At 39.7% G+C, this 22465-nt stretch overlaps 3 protein-coding genes across 3 annotated transcripts; all 3 read right to left on the reverse strand.

Moving 5' to 3' along the window:
- Window positions 1-3629: 3629 nt before the first annotated feature.
- LOC310732622 (extracellular calcium-sensing receptor-like) lies at window positions 3630-6735 on the reverse strand (the record flags this gene model as incomplete). Its single annotated transcript, XM_083553235.1, has 6 exons — window positions 3630-4537; window positions 4624-4747; window positions 4840-5067; window positions 5142-5972; window positions 6092-6380; window positions 6536-6735. 6 exons carry the CDS (start codon window positions 6733-6735, stop codon window positions 3630-3632), a joined length of 2580 nt encoding a protein of 859 aa, XP_083409361.1.
- Window positions 6736-9648: 2913 nt separating this feature from the next.
- On the reverse strand, window positions 9649-12850 carry LOC310732062 (extracellular calcium-sensing receptor-like; the record flags this gene model as incomplete). The annotated part of the gene is made up of 6 exons (XM_083552301.1): window positions 9649-10556; window positions 10727-10850; window positions 10955-11179; window positions 11322-12113; window positions 12223-12523; window positions 12636-12850. 6 exons carry the CDS (start codon window positions 12848-12850, stop codon window positions 9649-9651), a joined length of 2565 nt encoding a protein of 854 aa, XP_083408427.1.
- Window positions 12851-18988: 6138 nt separating this feature from the next.
- LOC310732061 (extracellular calcium-sensing receptor-like) lies at window positions 18989-22156 on the reverse strand (the record flags this gene model as incomplete). Its single annotated transcript, XM_083552300.1, has 6 exons — window positions 18989-19890; window positions 20061-20184; window positions 20309-20533; window positions 20630-21421; window positions 21529-21829; window positions 21942-22156. The coding sequence occupies 6 exons, from the start codon at window positions 22154-22156 to the stop codon at window positions 18989-18991; spliced, it is 2559 nt and encodes an 852-aa protein (XP_083408426.1).
- Window positions 22157-22465: the final 309 nt, after the last annotated feature.

Raw genomic sequence — 22465 nt, forward strand, 5'->3', positions numbered from 1 at the left:
TTGGGCTTTTATATAACTCTTCCACTCACAAATCGACTTGGGTGTTGGCTTAACAAGCGCATTACCTCATTATTTTACCATGTTTACTATAAGGCAAATATTTGTTTTGTCTTCGACTGTGATGCATATCTATTAACATATACTTGTAGTATATACTTGTGTAACTCTTTCCTCACAAAAACTCTGCACCAACTAGCCAAAAGAGCTTTGCTGAATATCCTGCAGTTATACACAGGATTTTGTTGGTTAATGCTGATAGTACACATTGGAAACAAGATGTGTGATTTTGACTATAACATGATTTCTAGTGTTAGACAGGCTGGTATCAATATTTCTCTAACTGTTGATCACTGTTTATAGAATGTACTTGAATAAAACAACCAAAATAAACATGCATTATGGAAGACACTGCCTGTTTCCTGCCTGGTACTGTAACAGTCTCATCTGGATGAGATCCTGCACCATTGTTGCATTGCAGCAATGATGGAAAAGACTAATTGAGTATTGTTGCTGACATTGTGCATCCCTTCCTGGCCAACATTGCCCCATTGCATTGGCATGATAATGCACCATATCAACAAAGCAAAAGTTGTTTCAACCTGATCTCATGAAAATGAGAGCGAGTTCAGTGACCATTTACAGGATCTTTAAAGTGCATCTTAAAAACCTGCCGAAATTGCATGATGTATTCATGTAAATATGGTTCAATATGATGATTTTATTTTAGACATTTTGTGGAATACAAGCAAGGAACTGGTCTGTACTGAAAGCAAAAGGATCTACTTAAAATTCAGATAGTGTTCCAAAGAAAGTGTTCAGTGAATAAATATTCTGAAAATACTGTTCTTTTTTAATGCTGATTTACTTTATATGCATTCAGATCCTATCCACCTGGTTACACATGTTTTTTAAGAGGCTGGTAATGAAGGTCTCACATATCACTCACTAGGCAGCCCATTAAGTGACCTATGGACTGCTGTAGTAATCTGTCTCTGGACCAGAGGTTAACAAGTTCAAATCCCAGCACCACCAAGCTGACAGTGCTGGGCCTTTAAGCAAAACCATGAACCTGTAACTGCTCAGCTGTACGTTGCTCTGGATTAGGGTGTTTTAATATTACATGTTAAATATTAATTTATAACATATATTCCAGTATGAGTAATTCTTTGTGAAATCAATGGTGTTTTGGAGGCCTTTACAGACTGGGAAGCAATCTTTAAAAACACTACATGCTAGTTAAGAAACTAAAGCTGAAAACAAGCTTGTTTCTACAAAAACACAATAATCCGAAACATATCTCAAAATCTACCATGAATTACTAAAAGAAATGCAACCTGAAGTTTTTAGAAAAAGGAGAAACCTTTATTTGTTAAATACACAATATGGTATAGTGCAATGCTCTTCTTCACACATCCCATTTGTTAGTAAGGGGTTGTTTAAGTCAGCAATTGTTTTCTAGACGCTGTTGACCTTAACAGTCCAAATTTATCAAATTTAGACTAGGTGACCTATGACTCTACAGGCTTTTATAGAATCTAGATCTAAGCTTCGAATGGCTTATTTGTTTATGTCAATTTTTTTAAACCATTTCTTTTGTTGACTTGGACTTGAGTTTCGGTTGATATAATGCTAGAAGATGAAGTTTTGCTTCATCATTAATTGTCTAACAGAGGTCTGGATATTTTGTGGCACAATAAATTGGTATTAAGAGCTACATAAACCCTTCTATCCTGACTCCTAGTTATCGAAGTGAAGTCTTTTAGCATGATGCTGCCACAATGAGTATAGTGTTTTTTTGGTTCATAAATGCTCATCTAAAATCAAATTTGAATCTAGATCTGCAACTGCACAAACACATCAAGGCCTAACATATACTTCCTTGACTATGACCCTGCACTCTGTATTTTGCGTTCAGATTGCAGGAAAGTCATGAGGCCACAGAGATCTGGAGCAACTAACATGCATCTATCCTTTGTTCCGAAATGGCCTGGTTCTCCACAGACCTGGCCAGGCTCAGTTTCAGCTCAATGTGACTCTGGCAATCAGGTGAGCCTGAAAATATAAATAAGTCAGGGTAGAGCAGTGTTTGGGTGGACCCACATGCACTGACCATTTCAGGCTCCTGTAAAGGTGGTAGTGGAGGGAAGAGTTCTGGATGTGTACAGGAGGGCAATCGTGTCCGAGTTGACACAAGTGAAGCAGGAAGGTCTTCTGCTAGATGCATGGCCTAAGCGAGTGAGTCAGGTTGGTCGTTGTGGATTTACACTGATGTTCCAACATGTGTAAATGACTATCCATCTATCAGTCCACTTTAATTGAATTGCCTGAGAGGGCAGTCTATATGGGGTCAATGTTAGAAAAAAAAAAGAGATGTTAAAAAAAAGATATGTAATTATTTATTTGATTTGAACTATATCATTCGCCAGTTGGTTGTACCATGTATGGCCAGAAGGAAAATGCACTTGTTTTGTCAGTAATTGACCCCGGGTGGACTAGTATGCAGTCATAAGAGCATCAGTCTTTTTTTTACCAACAGCTTTTGTGGTACCTGAGGGACAGCTTTCAGAGCACACAGACACTAACACCTGCCACACACAAGGGAATGCTGTTCCTGCAATAACAATTATAAACTGTAATGTGACATGTTTTTACATGTTTATTGTGCCGGTTTGTGAAATGATGTCACCTGTGCTTTAAAATCCTCGCTTGGGAAGTTAGATTGAATTTAAAATATATCTTTTGTCAGCCATGTGCCCAAGTGACTTTTTAATAAACCTTTATTCTGTAGGGAATTTTTCATTATAGTAACAGATGACAGATGACCTTTTTATGGCCTTTCACAAATGTAACAGTTTGAATCGAGCTGTACAATTACCACTTAACAAACAAGGAAACAAAAAAAAAGGAACTGTTGTCAATGATATGCATTTTTATAGCTTTATTTCTTTAATTAGGTTTGAAAATAAGATGTAATAAAGGATCGCATGTTGCATGAATGCATACTAAAGGATTTGACATAACTATTGTATTTTTACAAGCAAGAAGTTGTTTGAAAAAACAAGTCCTATAAACCTGAAATAAAACAAATCACTAAAGACATATTTTGCTATAATTTACATTGCTCTATTACACAGTGTGTATTCAAACCCTTTCTTAAAATTTCTCTAAAGAACATGAGAAATGCATGAGCCACAGCAGTTTTGTAATTCTCTATTTCTAACTTAACTCTAATTTAAAGGGCCATTGTCATATTCGTAGTGGAATGCTCAATATTTTTTCACTTCCAATACCTTCCTAAGTATGGACTGCTAAAATAAATATGGCTATGCTGTTAATTTGTTGCTTAGTTTTGCTGCTTATAGTTCCTATTCATGTCTTGAAGACATCTAATTAACTCAATTGTTTGGCTGAAATGAAATGGGTATATACAGTACATTTGCAGTATGTTATAATACATAAACAATGTACCAGGGCCAGTTGCCAAATTAGTCACAGATACAAAGTTATTATATGAACAGCAGGACATTTTATTGTGACAAATCTTTAATTCATTAAACAATCTGCAATGAAACCTGTGTATGCATCTTGGTTTTATATATAAATTACAGTAGAATAGCTAAATAGGTATATTACTGAGTAGCTGCTTTACCCATCATTTGCTTTTTAGTGTTTTTCTCTGGCTTTAATATAATAATATAACACTTTGGAACAAATATGCAAAATAATAATCCAAAGCTTGATGATAAAATGGCAAAGATCTCCACAGCTACAGTGAATTTTCCAGGAGAGCTGACATAAGCTGGAATAAAGGTGATCCACACTGCACAGAATATCAGCATGCTGAATGTAATGAATTTTGCTTCGTTGAAATTGTCAGGCAGCTTCCGGGCCAGAAAAGCCAAAATAAAACATAAAAGAGCCAGAAGTCCTATATAACCCAGCACAGCCCAGAAACCTATAGCTGAACCTACATTACACTCTAATATGATCTTTTCCTTGTAATACTTCATATTTTTGTATGGAAAGGGAGGAGAAATTGTTAACCAAAGTAGACAAATTAGGACCTGTACAAGAGTGAAGGCAAGTACACTGAGTCTCTGCTGTAGAGGCCCAAACCATTTCATGACATTGCTGCCTGGAAGTGTAGCTCTGAAGGCCATTAACACTACTACTGTTTTCCCCAGAACACAGGAGATACAGAGGACGAAGGTGATCCCAAATGCTGTGTGACGCAGCATACAGGACCACTCAGAGGGCTGACCAATGAATGTAAGTGAACAGAGGAAACACAGGGTCAGTGAGAAGAGCAGCAGGAAGCTCAGCTCAGAATTATTTGCTCTAACAATTGGTGTGTCCTTGTATCTAAAGAAAATTACAGCAACACAGGTGGTGACCAAAACTCCTAACAAAGAAAATGTTACAAGAATGATTCCCATTATTTCCTCAAATGACAGGAACTCCACTAATTTTAAGACACAGGTATCTTTCTTTTCATTAGACCACAATTCAGGTGGACACATTAAGCAAGTTATAGAATCTGAAGGAATAAGAAAAATAAATAGTATTTAGTAGTATATTTTTGTATTTTTGTCAACTATTGTAGCAAAACACTATGCATTTTACCTGTAATATTACTGATTTCCCCCTCTGCACATGGTATACAGTCAAAGCAGCAGATTGGCCTTCCTTTCTGCACAGCCTTCCTGGTGCCTGGGGGGCAACTTGGACTACACACAGAGACTGGCACCTGAAAACCATTGTATAACATTTATTTTTTTAAATTTTGCTGAAATATATTTTTGGACTTATTATATTTTATTGCAAAATATTGTAATTTACCTGTGGTTTGTTGTGGGCCCATGTTATACTGATGTTGTTAAAGGACAGCTGAAGATCTCTTTGCAGAGAGGCATCGTAGAAACCCACTTTAACAAACACTATTTTACCATCTGCTCCTTGTTGCCAATTCAGCAGTTCATACCTTGCTGCAGGGTCTCCATTCTCATCAAAATATACATCCTCACCATTTGTAGTGGTAAAACGGAGTTTCTTCAACTCACTGACTACCTAAATAAACCATTCCGAACTCTTCAGTAACAAATACAATTTATTTTTCTAACAGGATATATTGTTACTCTTACCTGCCATGGTTTAATATCTGTTATGTTTGCACATACAACAGAATTCTCTTCCAAATTTGAACCTTTTTCACCGTCCATTGTTGAACAGCCAAATCTGTTATGCAGGGCATAAGCCACAGCATAGACAGCCTTGTAAACATTATTTGCAAGTCGTAACTCTGAAACATCTGTGTAAAGGTTTTGGATCTGATCAAGACTTTCATTGCCCTTGCACATTTGTGTAATCTCTTGCACATTGCCTTGTGTGGAAAACTTACAATCAAATATTGTTTCCCACAATTTGGTATAAGCATCTACACCAGAAGCTGGATTAAGTTTGGTCAAAAATTCATGTAGGCCATTGATTTGAGCTTTTGGGATAGCAAAACCCATGGATCCTTTAAGAATATGTTGCCACTGAACATTCGCTGTGTTTCTATCAGAGATCCAGGACTCACTTCCAATCCACTGAAACCCAGTCAAGTTCTGTAAGGCCATTTCCTTGAAAAGTACTCCAACATCAGAATATGACACAAATGCTACAATAACTTTGGAGGTTGCAGCCTTTATTAGCTCAACTACTTTCAGAACTTTTTCTCGGGGGTCCGTCCTAAAGAATGCTTTTGAATACTCAACACAGATTCCCTCTTCCTTGGCTGCAATGATGAATTCATTCATGCCATTGTTCCCATAGTCATTATCACTGCATAGGGCTCCTACCCAGGTCCAGCCAAAATGCCTGACTAATTTAGCCAAAGCTCTGCTCTGGTAATAATCACTGGAAACAGTTCTGAAGAAAGAGGGATATTTCTTTTTGTCACTTAGGCATGCACATGTTGCAAAGTGACTGACCTGAAAACAGAATTAAAAAGCTTATCATACTTTACTTTGTGCTTATCCTTTTTATTAGAAATCAATAATTATAAAAAAAAAAAAAATTACATTTGAATTTCAAAAAAGCAAGGTCTTACCACAGGTATGTGCAAAGGTCCCACAGTAGCAGAAATGGCAATAGAGGGGCTAGAGGATGTTTGTCCTATGATTGCTTGAACCGTGTCAAGTTTGGAGCAAGACATTGATGTATTTTTTCCATTACCGTTAACTAAGGACAATGATGCTCTTGTTGTCATTTCTATTGACCCACAGGAATCATAGATTTTATAACCCAATTTGAATCCAGGAAGAATATCGGTTCTGTTGTTGATTTCCTCAATGGCAAATACCATTGTTTGTGCGTTCTGAAATTCACGGAGGCTCAAACTACAGGACCAAGAAACCAAATATAAGCTTTCCATAAGCTGTAATGCAGCAACATGTTTGCATCAGTTTTGATGTAAATAATGAAAACATTTAAGGAATTCATTGTGTTTAAATACTCTGTTAGAGTTCTACTTCCACTCCCACCGTCTCCTCACCTTATGCATTTTGGTTGCCGAGGCCCAGATGTAAAGACGTGTGTTGTCTGGTCCCATTTGTCATGGAAGGAAAATATACCACCAATTAGTACATCCCCATCTTTGCTGAGTTGAGGAGAATTGTCTAAGCCTAGTAAGCTACAAGGCGGATCAGCTGCTCTGACCTGAGTGAATAAAAGCCATGTGTGCAGGAACCTCATTCTCATCTCTGCTTAAACACCATGGCCAGTGTTTGGGCTTTTATAGAACTGCGTGACTCCCAAAATGATTAGACCCTTGGGTGCAGTCTTTACAAATAGAAAACATAAATTTTAACTGCTTACTAGGATGCACACATTTTATTGTTTTACATTATTCTGGAATTTAAATATGAATGGATATTCTGATAATTACAACAACTTTTGGATGCTCTACCTCATTTTCATGTCCATAAGATTTGGGCCTAGAGTTGTAGTTCTGTGTGAATCACATGATGCAATTTTCAATTTCAAAATCATGTCAGTATACAATAAAGCACAACCAAAAATATGTTACCACCAGCTCAATATGGTTTCTGTCTGATTCCGGTAACAGAAATCTTTGTCTCCAAAGCAACTGGCTCTAAAACAAACCTTCTGTTTTGAAAGTTAAGACAGTACTAATCATTAACAACAGTAATAATAGTGTGGATAAGATCAGTGCCTGTTTATGGACAGGAATTTACAAATGTAAATTTAGACATGAAATTGTAGCTGTGATTAAGGGGCGTGTTTTGTGCACATAAGACGCCACATACACTGATCAGGCATATCATTATGACCAGTAAAGTGAATAACACTGATTATCACGTCATCATGGCACCTGTTAGTGGATGGGATATATTGGGCAGCAAGTGAACATTTTGTCCTTGATGTGCTAGAAGCAGTTAAAATGGGTGAGCATAAGGATTTAAGTTAGTTTGACAAGGGCCAAATTGTGATGTCTAGACGACTGGGTCAGAGAATCTCCAAAACTGCAGCTCTTGTGGGCTGTTCCTGGTCTGCAGTGGTCAGCATCAGTATGCTCTCCTAAAGTCAATAACCATCTCTTTAGTTTTGTCAATGTTCAGAGACGGGTTGTTGATTCTACACCAGGTTATTGACTGTTGCACCTCCTGTCTGTATGCTGACTTGTCGTTCTTGCTGATTAGACCTATCATGCTCATCTGCAAAATTAATGATCTGAATCGAGCTGTGCATTGCTACACAGTCATGATACAGAGTGAACAGCATTGGGCTGAGCACACAGCCCTGAGGGGCCACAGTGCTCAGTGCGGTGGTGCTGGGGATCTCACAGTCAGGAAGTTCAGACCCATTGCTAATATTCCCAAAGGTAAAAAGGCCAGCACTACAGACTTAGAAGCCCTGGGCAGATTAGATTGACATAACAGCGCATAAAGGCTGAAATCTGATTGGACAAAAAATCTAACATCCACATACACGTACTGGAAGCAGTGCAGCCAAGAGAAACGCTACGAAATGAAGACAATACACTGTTGGGAATAAATTATTGCAATTTTATGGAACAAATATTAGAATTTAGGTTGTAAATGTAGGTTGGTGCTTGTGATAGTGTTTAGGCCAGCAGAGAAGGCTTTGCTGGCCCTGATCTTCCACCACTGGTTTTGAGGCAGGAGACTGTAGACTTCATTGGCACTGGAATGATGGTTGTTGTCTTGAGGCAAATAGGAACAACGGCGCTGCTCAGGGAGATGTTGAACACACATTTGAGCACTCTGCTAGCAATGTAGTCTGGTCTAGCAGACTTCTGTGGTTTTTAGACAGAGCGCCTGGTCTTCTCTGTCGCCACATTGTTCTGCATCTCAAACAAGATCCAGTGTGTTTATCCCTCTCGTTGCAAAGTCGGAATGCTAATGAAGTTTTGGAAGCACTGATTTAAGATTTGCATGTTTAAAATCTTGGGCATTCTGCAGGTCACTAATAGCCCCATGAAGTTTACAAAGTGCCTCTTAAGTGTTCCCAGTATGCAGTAGTTTGTTCTTACAAAAAGTGCAATAAAGAACCACTTTAAAACTGGTGACAGGGTCATAGGTGCCTAAGGCTCATTTATGAGCAACACAAGAAAAAATCTAGCACAACTTGCTGAAAAGGTTAATGAGCACTATTACTTAAGGGACAGCTATGAGAAATGGTAGTTCAGTGGTGAAGGAATTATGCTTTGAAGCAGGCAGTCGTGCTATTGTAGAATATAGCAGTGGATTATTAAAGCTTTGAACCTTTTAACTCAATGTGCACCTGGGAAAATTGATGGCACCCTGAATGACAGACAACAATTTCTTTCAAATGTTCATAAAACTGTAATCTTCCGTTTCATCTGGAGAAGACTTTCATTCGAGCCTAATAGGAGGTCCCTGTAAAATGTATAAGAAACTGATCAAAAAAGTAGAATCAGGTGTGAAGATTCAGGCACATTGCAATCGTAGATAATATGTTACTGTCCTGAAATCAAGTCCTGGTATAGCACTTTATACCCACTTTATTTTACTTAAATTTATTCAGTTAATTAATTAAGTTCTATCAAATTCAAGTTTGCAATAAATATATAGAAAATGCAGTAAACATTTTATTTGTTTCTTATCATGTTTATGACATCGAACAGCAATCGATGTCAAATATAAAGATCTGTTTAGCACTAACTACAGTTACAAGAAAGTTCACACAAACCATAATTTTTGCTTTATTTTAATAACATTGGTTTATTAAATAAGTAAATTAATTGTAATAAGCATAATTACTGGTTACACTTAGGGCTAATTGCACATTAAATACATATTTTGAAATAGTGGTGTGCTTTAAAATTGTTAATGCTTTCCCATACTCTTTTACAAAGCCTGACATTTTGCATATTGTCATCATTGGCATTCTATATCGCATTACATTACATTGGATTCTTTGCATTATTTGTGTTCCTGTCATTCGAACAGAACTTTAGTGTTTGTTTGAAAATTATTAACAATAGCAATGGAATGAGTATCTAATATTGTTGCCCGATCTGCAAACCTGCAGGATAAATTATTTCACTGACCATATGATGTAAAATTACCATTAAATCCATTAAATACGTCAAACATATGCTCACTTTACTTGTGCTTTAACCATCATTTGCTTTTTAGTGTTTTTTTCTGGTTTAAGTATAATGATATAACACTTTGGAAGAAATATGCAAAACAATAACCCAAAGCTTGAGGCCAAAATGGCAAAGATCTCTACAGCAACAGTGAACTTTCCAGGAGAGCTGACATAAGCCGGAATAAAAGTGATCCATACTGCACAGAATATAAGCATACTGAATGTGATGAATTTGGCTTCATTAAAGTTATCAGGCAGCTTTCGTGCCAGAAAAGCCAAAACAAAACATAAAAGAGCCAAAAATCCTATATAACCCAGCACGGCCCAGAAACCTATAGGTGAACCCAAATTACATTCTAGAATAATTTTTTCATTGTAGCTGATTAGATTTTTGAAAGGGAAAGGAGGGGATATTGTTAACCAAAGCACACAAATAAGAACCTGTATTAAAGTGAATACAACTACACTGAGTCTCTGTTGTAAAGGACCAAACCATTTCATGATATTACTTCCTGGAAGTGTAGCCCTGAAGGCCATTAACACAACTATGGTTTTCCCCAGAAGACAGGAGATGCAGAGGACGAAGGTGATCCCAAACGCTGTGTGCCGCAGCATACAGGACCACTCAGAGGGCTGACCAATAAAAGTAAGTGAACAGAGGAAACACAGAGTCAGTGAGAAGAGCAGCAGGAAGCTCAGTTCAGAGTTGTTGGCTTTGACTATTGGGGTATTTTTATGTCTAAAGAATATTACTGATATTACCATTGTTAGAAATGCACCAATAATAGAAACAGCTGTTAGCAAAATTCCCATGGTTTCTTCATAGGACAAATATTCAATTTCCTTCTTTACACATTCAACTCTTAGTGAATTTGACCAGTAATCTTGGGAGCATTGCTCACATTCAATGGAATCTGTCCGATACATTGAAGGGAAATAAACCATAAAAAACACATTAGATGTACAAGGAAAATATCAGCAGCAAAGTATACTAAACCTTCCTAGACACCATTTGAAGAATCTCTACTGACAAAAGTAATTCCAATATATTGTGCAGTTATTTCCTTTTTCTTTATTTTTGTACCTGTCATATTGCTGATCTCTCCTTCGGCACATGGTATGCAGTCAAAGCAACAGATAGGCTTTCCTTTCTGTACAGCCTTCCTCGTACCTGGAGGGCAGTTCTCACTGCATATAGATATAGGTACCTATGATTTAGAAAAATATTAATTTGCCTACAGACAACAACAAAAAAAAAAAAAGCATTGGAAATTTAATACAAAAAAAATAAACCAATTCTTCCTTCACTTACCTGATTGGTATTTTGTGCCCACACTATAGAGGCCATATTTATTGTTAATTGATCATTATGTAAACTGGAGTCATAAAGTCCAACAGTAATAAATTCATGTTGATCATGTTTATTTCTTTGCCAGTTTATTATCTCATATTTAGCAGGAGGGTCACCGTTTTTATCAAAATAAACTTCTTCCCCTTCTTTGGTTTTGAAATATACTTTTTTGAGGTGTTCTAGAAACTGAAGAAATGTACGCATATTACTCATAAATATGTAATTTACACATTTACCCTGAACTTACTAACTAACTCCCTCTCTCTCTCTCTCTCTCTCTCTCTCTCTCTCTCTCTATATATATATATATCTATATATTTTTACTTACTGTGAGAGGATCGGGCTGTTGTTTTGTATTACATGTTTTTTCGCACCCAAGAAGGCTGTGTAGTGTATGAGCAATGGCATAAACTCCCTTATACACGTTACTAAAAATGGGCATTAGGGACATGTCAGTGAAAGTGTTTTCCACTTCAGACAGCTGCTCTTCTCCTGTGCACACTGGCAAACCTTTCGAATTGTTCTGCATTGTATATTCACAGTCAAACAAAGCTCTCCAGAATTCAGGAAAAATGGCACTGCCTACAGATTTTAATGGTTTTACATCTAGAATGAAATCCTGCAGACCCGTCACCTTTGTTTTAGGGATTGCGAGACCTATAGCTCCTTGCAGTATATTGTACTTGTCCAAATTAGCAAGCTCTGGGTCGAAAATCCAGGCCTCTGTGCCAACCCACTGATATCCAGTTATGTTATGCTCCAAAAATATATGCAGCAGACTCTCTAAATCCCAGGTGTCGAGAAATCCAACTATTACACGAGAAGTGGAGATTTTGATCTGTTCGATGATTCTCAACACTCTGTCTTTTGAGTATGTTCGAAAATATGGAAGGGAATATTCTAAGCAGATTCCCAACTGTACTGCAATTTCAGTAAATGCAGCCATTCCACTGTTCCCATAGTCGTCATCTCTTCGTATTGCTCCCACCCAGGTCCAGCCAAAGTGTTTAACCATCTCTGCAAGAGCTCTGCTCTGGTAATAATCACTGGGGATAGTGCGCAGAAATGAGGGATATTTCTTCTTGTCACTGAGACATTCACAGGTGGCATAGTGACTGATCTGAAAAAAAAAGGACCACATTGCTGGCATTATTGATTATAACATAAAATTTGTTAAAATAGTGGGTGCATACTATTTTCCATGAATAACCACTTAAACAAATACTTACTATAGGAACACTGAAAGGCCCAATACTGTTTGCAATTGCCATAGACACTGATGAGTATGTTTCACCTATTATGGCTTGGACCTGGGCTGGTTTTGTACAATGATCATTTGAAGCATTATTTTCATTGTTCTCATTGCCGTTAACAAGTGCCATGGCCATTCTAATCCCTTGTGCCGCAAAACCACAAGTATCATAGATCTTGTATCCGAGAGAAACACCTGGCAGTAATGAAGAACTGTTGTTTATCTCCTCTACTGCAAAGATCAGTGTCTGGGAAAACTGCAGTGCTCTCAAATCAAGGCTGAGCAGGAAAGAAAGAGAAGCAAACTTCAAACATACTAAATCTAAATCATATTACTTTTCAGTATGATTCTAAATGTGTGCTAATTGTTTCTCTTTCCTATGCTGCTTACCTTATGCACTTTACTGGTGGTGGCATGACCACATAGGATAAGTCAATGGCCTCCCAAATACTATGGAAGGGAAAAGCCCCTCCAATAATGATATCACCATCCTTCCAGATCTGTGGGTATGCAGGCTCTCCTTGTAGGCTACATGTGGTCCCATTTGCTCTGGAAAAACTTATAATTGCCAATACTACATGCAAGAGTGTAAAGATGGGCTCCATCAACCTCTTCAGATGTAAAATATTAAGAATGGTTAGTTGAAAGTATGCTGTGATGTTTTGTCTGTTTGATCGGAAAAGATTCCTGGTATTTATACACCTATAATGAAAATTCTCTACGGTAAAATTACACATGCTCAAAAAAGGAGGTGTGGCTTTTAAACCTGAGCAGCTTCAATCTGAAAGAAGTTTGCCTCTGTGTATGGTTTTGGGGGCGGCAGGGGGAAAGGCATTAGTTTCAAGTTTCTTTTTTGTGTAGTTGATAAAGAAAGCAAGCCACAATGCTGGGTAATATTCAGAACAGAAATCCTATAACAGTGCTGCAAGACCTGGATCAGACGATTTCAATTTTCAGAAGGTTTTTAGTATAATCTTTGAAGTTGTTGTGCCAGGAATTTGGCTAAGAAAATTAATACACACCAATCAGCGATAACATCAAAACAACTTGTGTAGGCTCCACTTGCATAATACCACTGCCAATAAGCAATACTGTTGCTATGTAGGCTATTTAACAGCAATTTTACATTTAGGGCCCAGCATTGACAACTTGCTGGTGCTGGGATTTAATCTTGTGACCTTCCGTACCAGATGCCCACACATTAAAAACATTAACTTACAACTGAGCATTTGAGAGTTAAGGTCCTTTATCAATGCATTAACCACTAAGCACCTCCTACATGAAATAATCCTAATTGCATTATTTTTCATTTACATTCTGGCATTTGGGATATGTCCTAATCCAAAGTGACCTACATTCATCTCATTTGTACAACTGATTCAAGACCATTTCACAGGGGCACAGAAGTGGCAGCTTAGTGTGAATGGAATTAGAGAGTATTTGTTAGTAGAAAAGTGTAGCAGCAGCTGCACAGATCCATACACAGTAGGCTGAAATGTGCTTTGTGTTCTGACACCTTTCTGTTATAGACAGCATTCGCAAATTCAGCACTTTATTCCAGAGCAGCTGTTCCTTTTCAGGAACTCGAGCTGCGTCGAAACGCTTTGGGAATGCGCCTGAGTGTTCACGCTCTGAAATAATGTGTTTTATTAGTCAAAAATTGGATGCTGGCCATCACCAATAAGGTGACGTCACGACCAGGAGTATAAAGCGCATATGAGCGAGGGCAGCGGCAGCTTCTGTTGTTCAGAATGTGCTCAGTGTGTTGTGTTGTCTGTCAAATTGTTTGTCAGATTGTTTGTCAAAAGCATATATGTTCCTCTGAGTGGAGCGCGCTAGTCGGTTCTCGAGAGAGCCGGTTGCATGTCAACTGCCAACAGCAGCAGTTCCTAGGCTCGCAAATGGACCTCGCAAAGGCTTTCGAGACAGGCTTGTCCCTTTCTTCAACCTTACCTGCTTGGTCCAGCACTCGCTCGCAGGCTCGGAAGCATACCTTTCGGGAATTCTTCCCCCTGCTACGAGAGCATTTGCTCCGCCTCTCTTCCTCTGAGGAGGAGGGGGGGGTGTGTGCTTTGCGAGCTTTGCCCGTAGAGCTAAAAAAATAATAATAATAATAATAATAATAATAATAATAATAATAATAATGCAGTAACCAGATCGGTACACTGAAGTGTCATGTTCATAGAAGTAGCCCATTCAGCCCCCTTTCAACGTTGTATTCACACGTTTGGGGCGTAAAGTGCATGGGTATGGAGCGATGCTGTGGGTTGAAGAGACGCTTGCGAGCTATCTCTTCCGGGATCACTTCCTCCCTCAAGACCCCGACATGAGTGGAAGGTGCCCCGGGCAGCCATTTTGTTAAGCGTCACCATACGGTGGATCTGGCTCTCAGGACCACTAAAGAGACTGATAGGGCCATTAGCTGGTCTATGGCTTCCCTGGTGTCCACCCACAACGCTCACATGCAACCCACAACCGCAACCCACACCTCCCACTGGGAGGTGCAGGAACGCAGCATCACGTCTCGCTCTCCCCCTGTGAGGGATCCTGCATGGCACTCGGCATCTGAGCCTAGTGAGGTGACAGCTCTGAGGATTGTCATCTTCAGTAGGAAGGCTTCGACGGGAAAGTCCTGACACGGGACTTTTTGCGGATCTGGCCGTGGAGAGGCGTGCCACTCCGCTCTATCTGGTTCCAGCCCTGTTCAGGCCCACTCAGGGACCTGGTACGTTAACCCTGCCACCCTCGGTGCTTCAGGGCACGGCCAGCTCCAGCAAGCTCTCTCCTTGGTCTCCACCTGTCATCATTGTGGTCCAGGAGATCTTGCCACCCCTAGAGATGTCTCAGGGCACTGCCCCAGCTCTAGGCACACCAGAGGTCAGTCTTGAGAGACTGATACCCCTAGGGCACTTTCTAAAAGCTTGAAAAGCTTTTCCAGATGTGTCTTAGTGGGTCCTGCACAAGCCGTAGAGCGAGGCTACTCGATTCAGTTCAGGTCTCCTCCGCCTTGTTTTCACGGAGTTCTTCCCACCCTGGTGGGAGGCCAGCAGGCTCTGGTCATGGACAGAAGTAAACACTCTCCTGAGGGAGGAGGCCATCAAGGTGGTCTCTCCATCAGAACTAGAGTCCGGGTTATACAACCGGTACTTCATAGTTTACAAAAAGGACGGAGCGTAGCGTCCTATCTTAGCTCTACATCAGCTGAACTGCTCTCTCAAGAGACTCAGGTTCAAGTTGCTGACCCTCAAGCAGGTCGTGCTTTAAATCAGATCCAAGGACTGGTTTGTCACAGTAGATCTAATGAATACATACTTTCATGTATCCATCCTACCTTCTCACAGGAAGTGCCTAAGGCTTGCTTTCGAAGCCGAAGCTTACCAATACTGGGTTCTACCGTTTGGCCTTGACCTTTCACCCCGTACCTTCACAAAATGGGTGGATGCGCCTCTGGTTCCCTTGAGGTCTCAAGGCATTCCCATCCTCAACTTCATCATCGATAGGTTGATCCTAGCTCAATCAGAGCAGTTGGCAGTCCGGCATTGAGATTTCATTCTTGCCCACATGAAGGCGTTGGGGTTTTGGCTAAACGCCAGAAAGAGTGTGCTTTCTCCATTACAGAGAACCACCTATCTTGGTGTCTCCTTTGGGCCCAGGGGAAACTTCTCTCATTGAGGGCGGTTTACATCTTGGGCCAGTTGAACGAGGCAGCAGACACCCGGTCGAGGCAGAGGTTAAGACCCGGGGAATGGCGGCTCCACCCTGATGTGGTGGAGCAGGTTTGGGAGAAATTTGGAAGAGCCCAGGTGGATCTGTTCGCATCTCAAGAGACGTCGGACTGTCCCCTCTGGTTCTCCCTTACTCCTCCGCTGGGGCTGGACACCATGTCTCATGTGTGGCCGATGCTGTGTTTGAACGTTTTTCCCCTTGTCGTGGTGCTTCCAGGAGTTCTGGAGAGGGTTCGCCAGGACGGAGTCAGTCTCCTCCAGGTAGCTCCAAGGTGGCTGTCCTTCCCCAGCTGGGGGGGGCATATTTCACCCCCGACCAGAGCTGTGGAAGCTGTGGCTGTGGCCCCTGAGGGGGCACAGCTCCGAGGTTCTGGTCTCTCCACCAAGGGGAGGTCATGTGTCGCAGGTGGCATCTGTTCTGCTCGTGGTGTGAGCACCACCTGCTGGATCCAGGCCACTGCCCGGATGGTTCAGTGCTGGATTCTTTCTTGGATAGTTCACCAAGGGGTTGGCTCTGTCCACGCTAAGTCTACATGTCCGCCACTTTGGCTTATCATGCCCCCATGGCAATCTCTGGCAGAGTCCAGATGATAACGTGTTTTCTGTCTGAGCCAACTCCCCCCTTCGCTTCGAGCCTCTATCAGAGGCATCCAGGAGGCACCTTAAACTCAAGACTGTGTTTTTGTTGGCCAACTGCTCTATCAGGTGGGTAGGGGATCTGCAGGCCCTTTCTGTGGCACCCTCCTTCCTGGAGCCTTTCTGTACACCCATACGGGTTACCTGCCCAAGGTGCCCTAGGTCATCCCACAAACCACAAGACTACAGGCATTTTTTTCCTCATCCGTTCCAGGCCCCAGACCAGGAGAAATTGAACTGGCTATGTCCAGTGCATGCATTGTACACCTACGTCCACAGGACAGGTCTTTGGAGAAGGACCGATCAGGTGCTTGTCTGCTACGGCCCTTTCAAGAGAGGCCTCCCTGCTAATAAGCAGACTCTGAGCAGGTGGATTGTTGATGCTATCACATCGTCTTATAAGTCCTCTGGTCTCCCCGCTCCATTCGGGGTCAGAGCACACTCCGCCCGGAGTGTGGCTGCATCAAAATCTTGGTCCTTTTGAGTGCCCTCCAAGACATATGTAACTCTGCGGGTTGGTCCACCCCATGACCTTTGTGCGGTTCTATAACCTAGACTGCAGTACCACTTCTGGCCCCTCAGTCCTTCTCTAGCTGTTGTAACAGACACACACTAGGCAGGGACTGGTCAGTCTGGCATGATTGCACAGTCTGACCAAAAGCTTTGCGACGCAGCTCGAGTTCCTGAAAGGGAACGTCTCTGGGTTACGTATGTAACCCTAGTTCCCTGAGGGAATGAGACACTGCGTGTCTATGCCACAACTCCGGCGTCCCTGCAGCGATTCCTTCTCTCTTACAGAAGCTGCCACTGTCCTCACTCATATGCGCTTTATACTCCTGGTCGTGACATCACCTCATTGGTGACGGCCAGCGTCCAATTTTTGACTGATTACACACATTATTTCAGAGCGTGAACACTCAGGCGCATTCTCAAAGCGTTTCGACGAAGCGCCTCGTTTCCTCAGGGAACTAGGGTTAGATACGCAACCCAAAGACTTTCTATGGCATTGAAACAGATTGACTAGTCTTCACCTAGTTTTCATACATGCATCAGGAAGCCTTGTGCACCTATTGACCTGTCCGTGTTTACCGTGTTCACCTCTATTGGACCACTTTTAAAAGTATCCACTGCATATTGGAACGTCCCTTGAGACCTGACATTTTTGGAGATGTTATAACTCAGTTGTCTAGCCATCATACTTTTCTCATGCCTGTCCATGTTTTTGCGCTTCGTTAATTTAGAGTTTCCAGACCCACAAAACATGATGGAAAATAATCATCGAGTAAATTGAACGAGGCAGAACAAATAAACAAATGCAGATTGATTAAAAACTAAATATAGTCATGTAAAAATACAAACAACATTTTATTTTCATATCACAGATTTATTTATGTAACATTTACAACCACGCAATTGCACTTTTGTCAGTGTACGTGTGTAGATAACAATTATTTCTTGTGTTTCGTCACCAAAACAATTAGAAATTGTTTAATAATTTAAATTCAGATTAATATTATGGGAAGGTGATAGATAAGTGGTTAAGGCATTGAACACAAAACTGTCATTTCTTGGCCCTAGAGCATGGCCCTTAAACCTATAGCTTCTCAGTCGAATAGATAAATGTAACTCTGGATGAGGTTATCTAAGCAGCTTTAGTTGTATGCTTTTGGCATTTTGGGTGACTGTGTTGTGCCTATCAAATAAAAGAAAAAACATTTAGGCACATTGCCTTCGTAGATAAAATGGTACTGTCCTAAATGAAATCCTGGTATAGCACTTTATACCCACTTTATGTTACTTAAATTTATTCAGTTAATTAATTAAGTTCTATCAAATTCACATTTGCAATAAATATATACAAATGCAGTAAACATTTTATTTGTTTCTTATCATGTTATGACTTCGAACAGTAACAATATAAAGATCGGTTTAGCACTAACTACAGTAACAAAAAGTTCACACAAATCCTAATTTTAGCTTTATTTGAATAACATTGGTTTATTAAATAAGTAAATTAATTGTAATAAGCATAATTACTGGTTACACTTAGGGCTAATTGCACAATAAAAACATATTTTGAAATAGTGGTGTGCTTCAACATTGTTGATGCTTTCCCATACTCTTATACACAACCTGACATTTTGCATATTGTCATCATTGGCATTCTATATCGCATTACATTACATTGGATTCTTTGCATTAGTTGTGTTCCTGTCATTCCAACAGAATTTTATTGTTTATTTGAAAGTTATTACTAATAGCAATGGAATGAGTATCTGATATTGTTGCCCGATCTGCAAACCTGCAGGATAAATTATTTCACTGGCCATATGATGTAAAATTACCATTAAATCTATTAAATAAGTTAAACATTTGCACAATTTACTTGTGCTTTACCATCATTTGCTTTTTAGTGTTTTTTTCTGGTTTAAGTATAATGATATAACACTTTGGAAGAAATATGCAAAACAATAACCCAAAGCTTGAGGCCAAAATGGCAAAGATCTCTACAGCAACAGTGAACTTTCCAGGAGAGCTGACATAAGCCGGAATAAAAGTGATCCATACTGCACAGAATATAAGCATACTGAATGTGATGAATTTGGCTTCATTAAAGTTATCAGGCAGCTTTCGTGCCAGAAAAGCCAAAACAAAACATAAAAGAGCCAAAAATCCTATATAACCCAGCACGGCCCAGAAACCTATAGGTGAACCCAAATTACATTCTAGAATAATTTTTTCATTGTAGCTGATTAGATTTTTGAAAGGGAAAGGAGGGGATATTGTTAACCAAAGCACACAAATAAGAACCTGTATTAAAGTGAATACAACTACACTGAGTCTCTGTTGTAAAGGACCAAACCATTTTATGATATTACTTCCTGGAAGTGTAGCCCTGAAGGCCATTAACACAACTATGGTTTTCCCCAGAACACAGGAGATGCAGAGGACGAAGGTGATCCCAAACGCTGTGTGCCGCAGCATACAGGACCACTCAGAGGGCTGACCAATAAAAGTAAGTGAACAGAGGAAACACAGAGTCAGTGAGAAGAGCAGCAGGAAGCTCAGTTCAGAGTTGTTGGCTTTGACTATTGGGGTATTTTTATGTCTAAAGAATATTACTGATATTACCATTGTTAGAAATGCACCAATAATAGAAACAGCTGTTAGCAAAATTCCCATGGTTTCTTCGTAGGAAAAATATTCAATTTCCTTCTTTACACATTTAACTCTTTGTGAATTTGACCAGTAATCTTGGGAGCATTGCTCACATTCAATGGAATCTGTCCGATACATTGAAGGGAAATAAACCATAAAAAACACATTAGATGTACAAGGAAAATATCAGCAGCAAAGTATACTAAACCTTCCTAGACATTATTTGAAGAATCTCTACTGACAAAAGTAATTCCAATATATTGTGCAGTTATTTCCTTTTTCTTTATTTTTGTACCTGTCATATTGCTGATCTCTCCTTCGGCACATGGTATGCAGTCAAAGCAACAGATAGGCTTTCCTTTCTGTACAGCCTTCCTCGTACCCGGAGGGCAGTTCTCACTGCATATAGATATAGGTACCTATGATTTAGAAAAATATTAATTTGCCTAAAAGGTATAGACAACAGAAATAAAAAATAAATAAGCATTGGAAATTTCAATTTAATACAAAAAAAGTAAGAAAACTAATTCTCCCTTCACTTACCTGATTGGTATTTTGTGCCCACACTATAGAGGTCATATTTATTGTTAATTGATCATTATGTAAACTGGAGTCATAAAGTCCAACAGTAATAAATTCATGTTGATCATGTTTATTTCTTTGCCAGTTTATTATCTCATATTTAGCAGGAGGGTCACCGTTTTTATCAAAATAAACTACTTCCCCTTCTTTGGTTTTGAAATATACCTTTTTGAGGTGTTCTAGAAACTGAAGAAATGTATGCATATTACTCATAAATATGTAATTTACACATTTACCCTGAACTACCTAACTAAATATATATATATCTATATATTTACTTACTGTGAGAGGATCGGGCTGTTGTTTTGTATTACATGTTTTTTTGCACCCAAGAAGGCTGTGTAGTGTATGAGCAATGGCATAAACACCTTTATACACGTTAACAAAAAATGGCATTAGGGACATGTCAGTGAAAGTGTTTTCCACTTCAGACAGCTGCTCTTCTCCTGTGCACACTGGCAAACCTTTCGAATTGTTCTGCATTGTATATTCACAGTCAAACAAAGCTCTCCAGAATTCAGGAAAAATGGCACTGCCTACAGATTTTAATGGTTTTACATCTAGAATGAAATCCTGCAGACCCGTCACCTTTGCTTTAGGCATTGTAAGTCCTATAGCTCCTTGCAGAATATTGTACTTGTCCAAATTAGCAAGCACTGGGTCGGAGATCCAGGCCTCTGTGCCAACCCACTGATATCCAGTTATGTTATGCTCAAAAAATATATGCAGCAGACTCTCTAAATCCCAGCTGTCTAGAAATCCAACTATCACACGAGAAGTGGAGATTTTGATCTGTTCGATGATTCTCAACACTCTGTCTTTTGAGTATGTTCGAAAATATGGAAAGGAATATTCTAAGCAGATTCCCAATTGTACTGCAATTTCAGTAAATGCAGCCATTCCACTGTTCCCATAGTCGTCATCCCTTCGTATTGCTCCCACCCAGGTCCAGCCAAAGTGTTTAACCATCTCTGCAAGAGCTCTGCTCTGGTAATAATCACTGGGGATAGTGCGCAGAAATGAGGGATATTTCTTCTTGTCACTGAGACATTCACAGGTGGCACAGTGACTGATCTAAAAAAAAAGGACCACATTGCTCTATTATTGATTATAACATAAAATTTGTTAAAATAGTGGGTGCATACTATTTTCCATCAATAACCACTTAAACAAATACTTACTATAGGAACACTGAAAGGCCCAATACTGTTTGCAATTGCCATAGACACTGATGAGTATGTTTCACCTATTATGGCTTGGACCTGGGCTGGTTTTGTACAACGATCATTTGAAGCATTGTTTTCATTGTTCTCATTGCCGTTAACAAGTGCCATGGCTATTCTAATCCCTTGAGCCGCAAAACCACAAGTATCATAGATCTTGTATCCGAGAGAAACACCTGGCAGTAATGAAGAACTGTTGTTTATCTCCTCTACTGCAAAGATCAGTGTCTGGGAAAACTGCAGTGATCTCAAATCAAGGCTGAGCAGGAAAAAAAGAGAAGCAAACTTCAAACATACTAAATCTAAATTATATTACTTTTCAGTATGATTCTAAATGTGTGCTAATTGTTTCTCTTTCCTATGCTGCTTACCTTATGCACTTTACTGGTGGTGGCATGACCACATAGGATAAGTCAATGGCCTCCCAAATACTATGGAAGGGAAAAGCCCCTCCAATAATGATATCACCATCCTTCCAGATCTGTGGGTATGCAGGCTCTCCTTGTTGGATACATGTGGTCCCATTTGCTCTGGAAAAACTTATAATTGCCAATACTACATGCAAGAGTGTAAAGACAGGCTCCATCAACCTCTTTTAGATGTAAAATATTAAGAATGTTTAGCTGAAAGTATGCTGTGATGTTTTGTCTGGTTGATCGGAAAAGATTCCTGGTATTTATACAGCTATAATGAAAATTCTCTACGGTAAAATTATACATGCTCAAAAAAGGAGGTGTGACTTTTAAACCTAAGCAGCTTCAATCTAAAAGAAGTTTGCCTCTGTGTATGGTTTTGGGGCTGGCAGGGGGAAGGGCATTAGTTTCAAGTTTCTTTTTTGTGTAGTTTATAAAGAATGCAAGCCACAATGCTAGGTAATATTCACAACATAAATCCT

This window comes from Silurus aristotelis (assembly GCF_946808225.1).
Source record: "Silurus aristotelis genome assembly, chromosome: 10".
NCBI lineage: Eukaryota > Metazoa > Chordata > Actinopteri > Siluriformes > Siluridae > Silurus > Silurus aristotelis.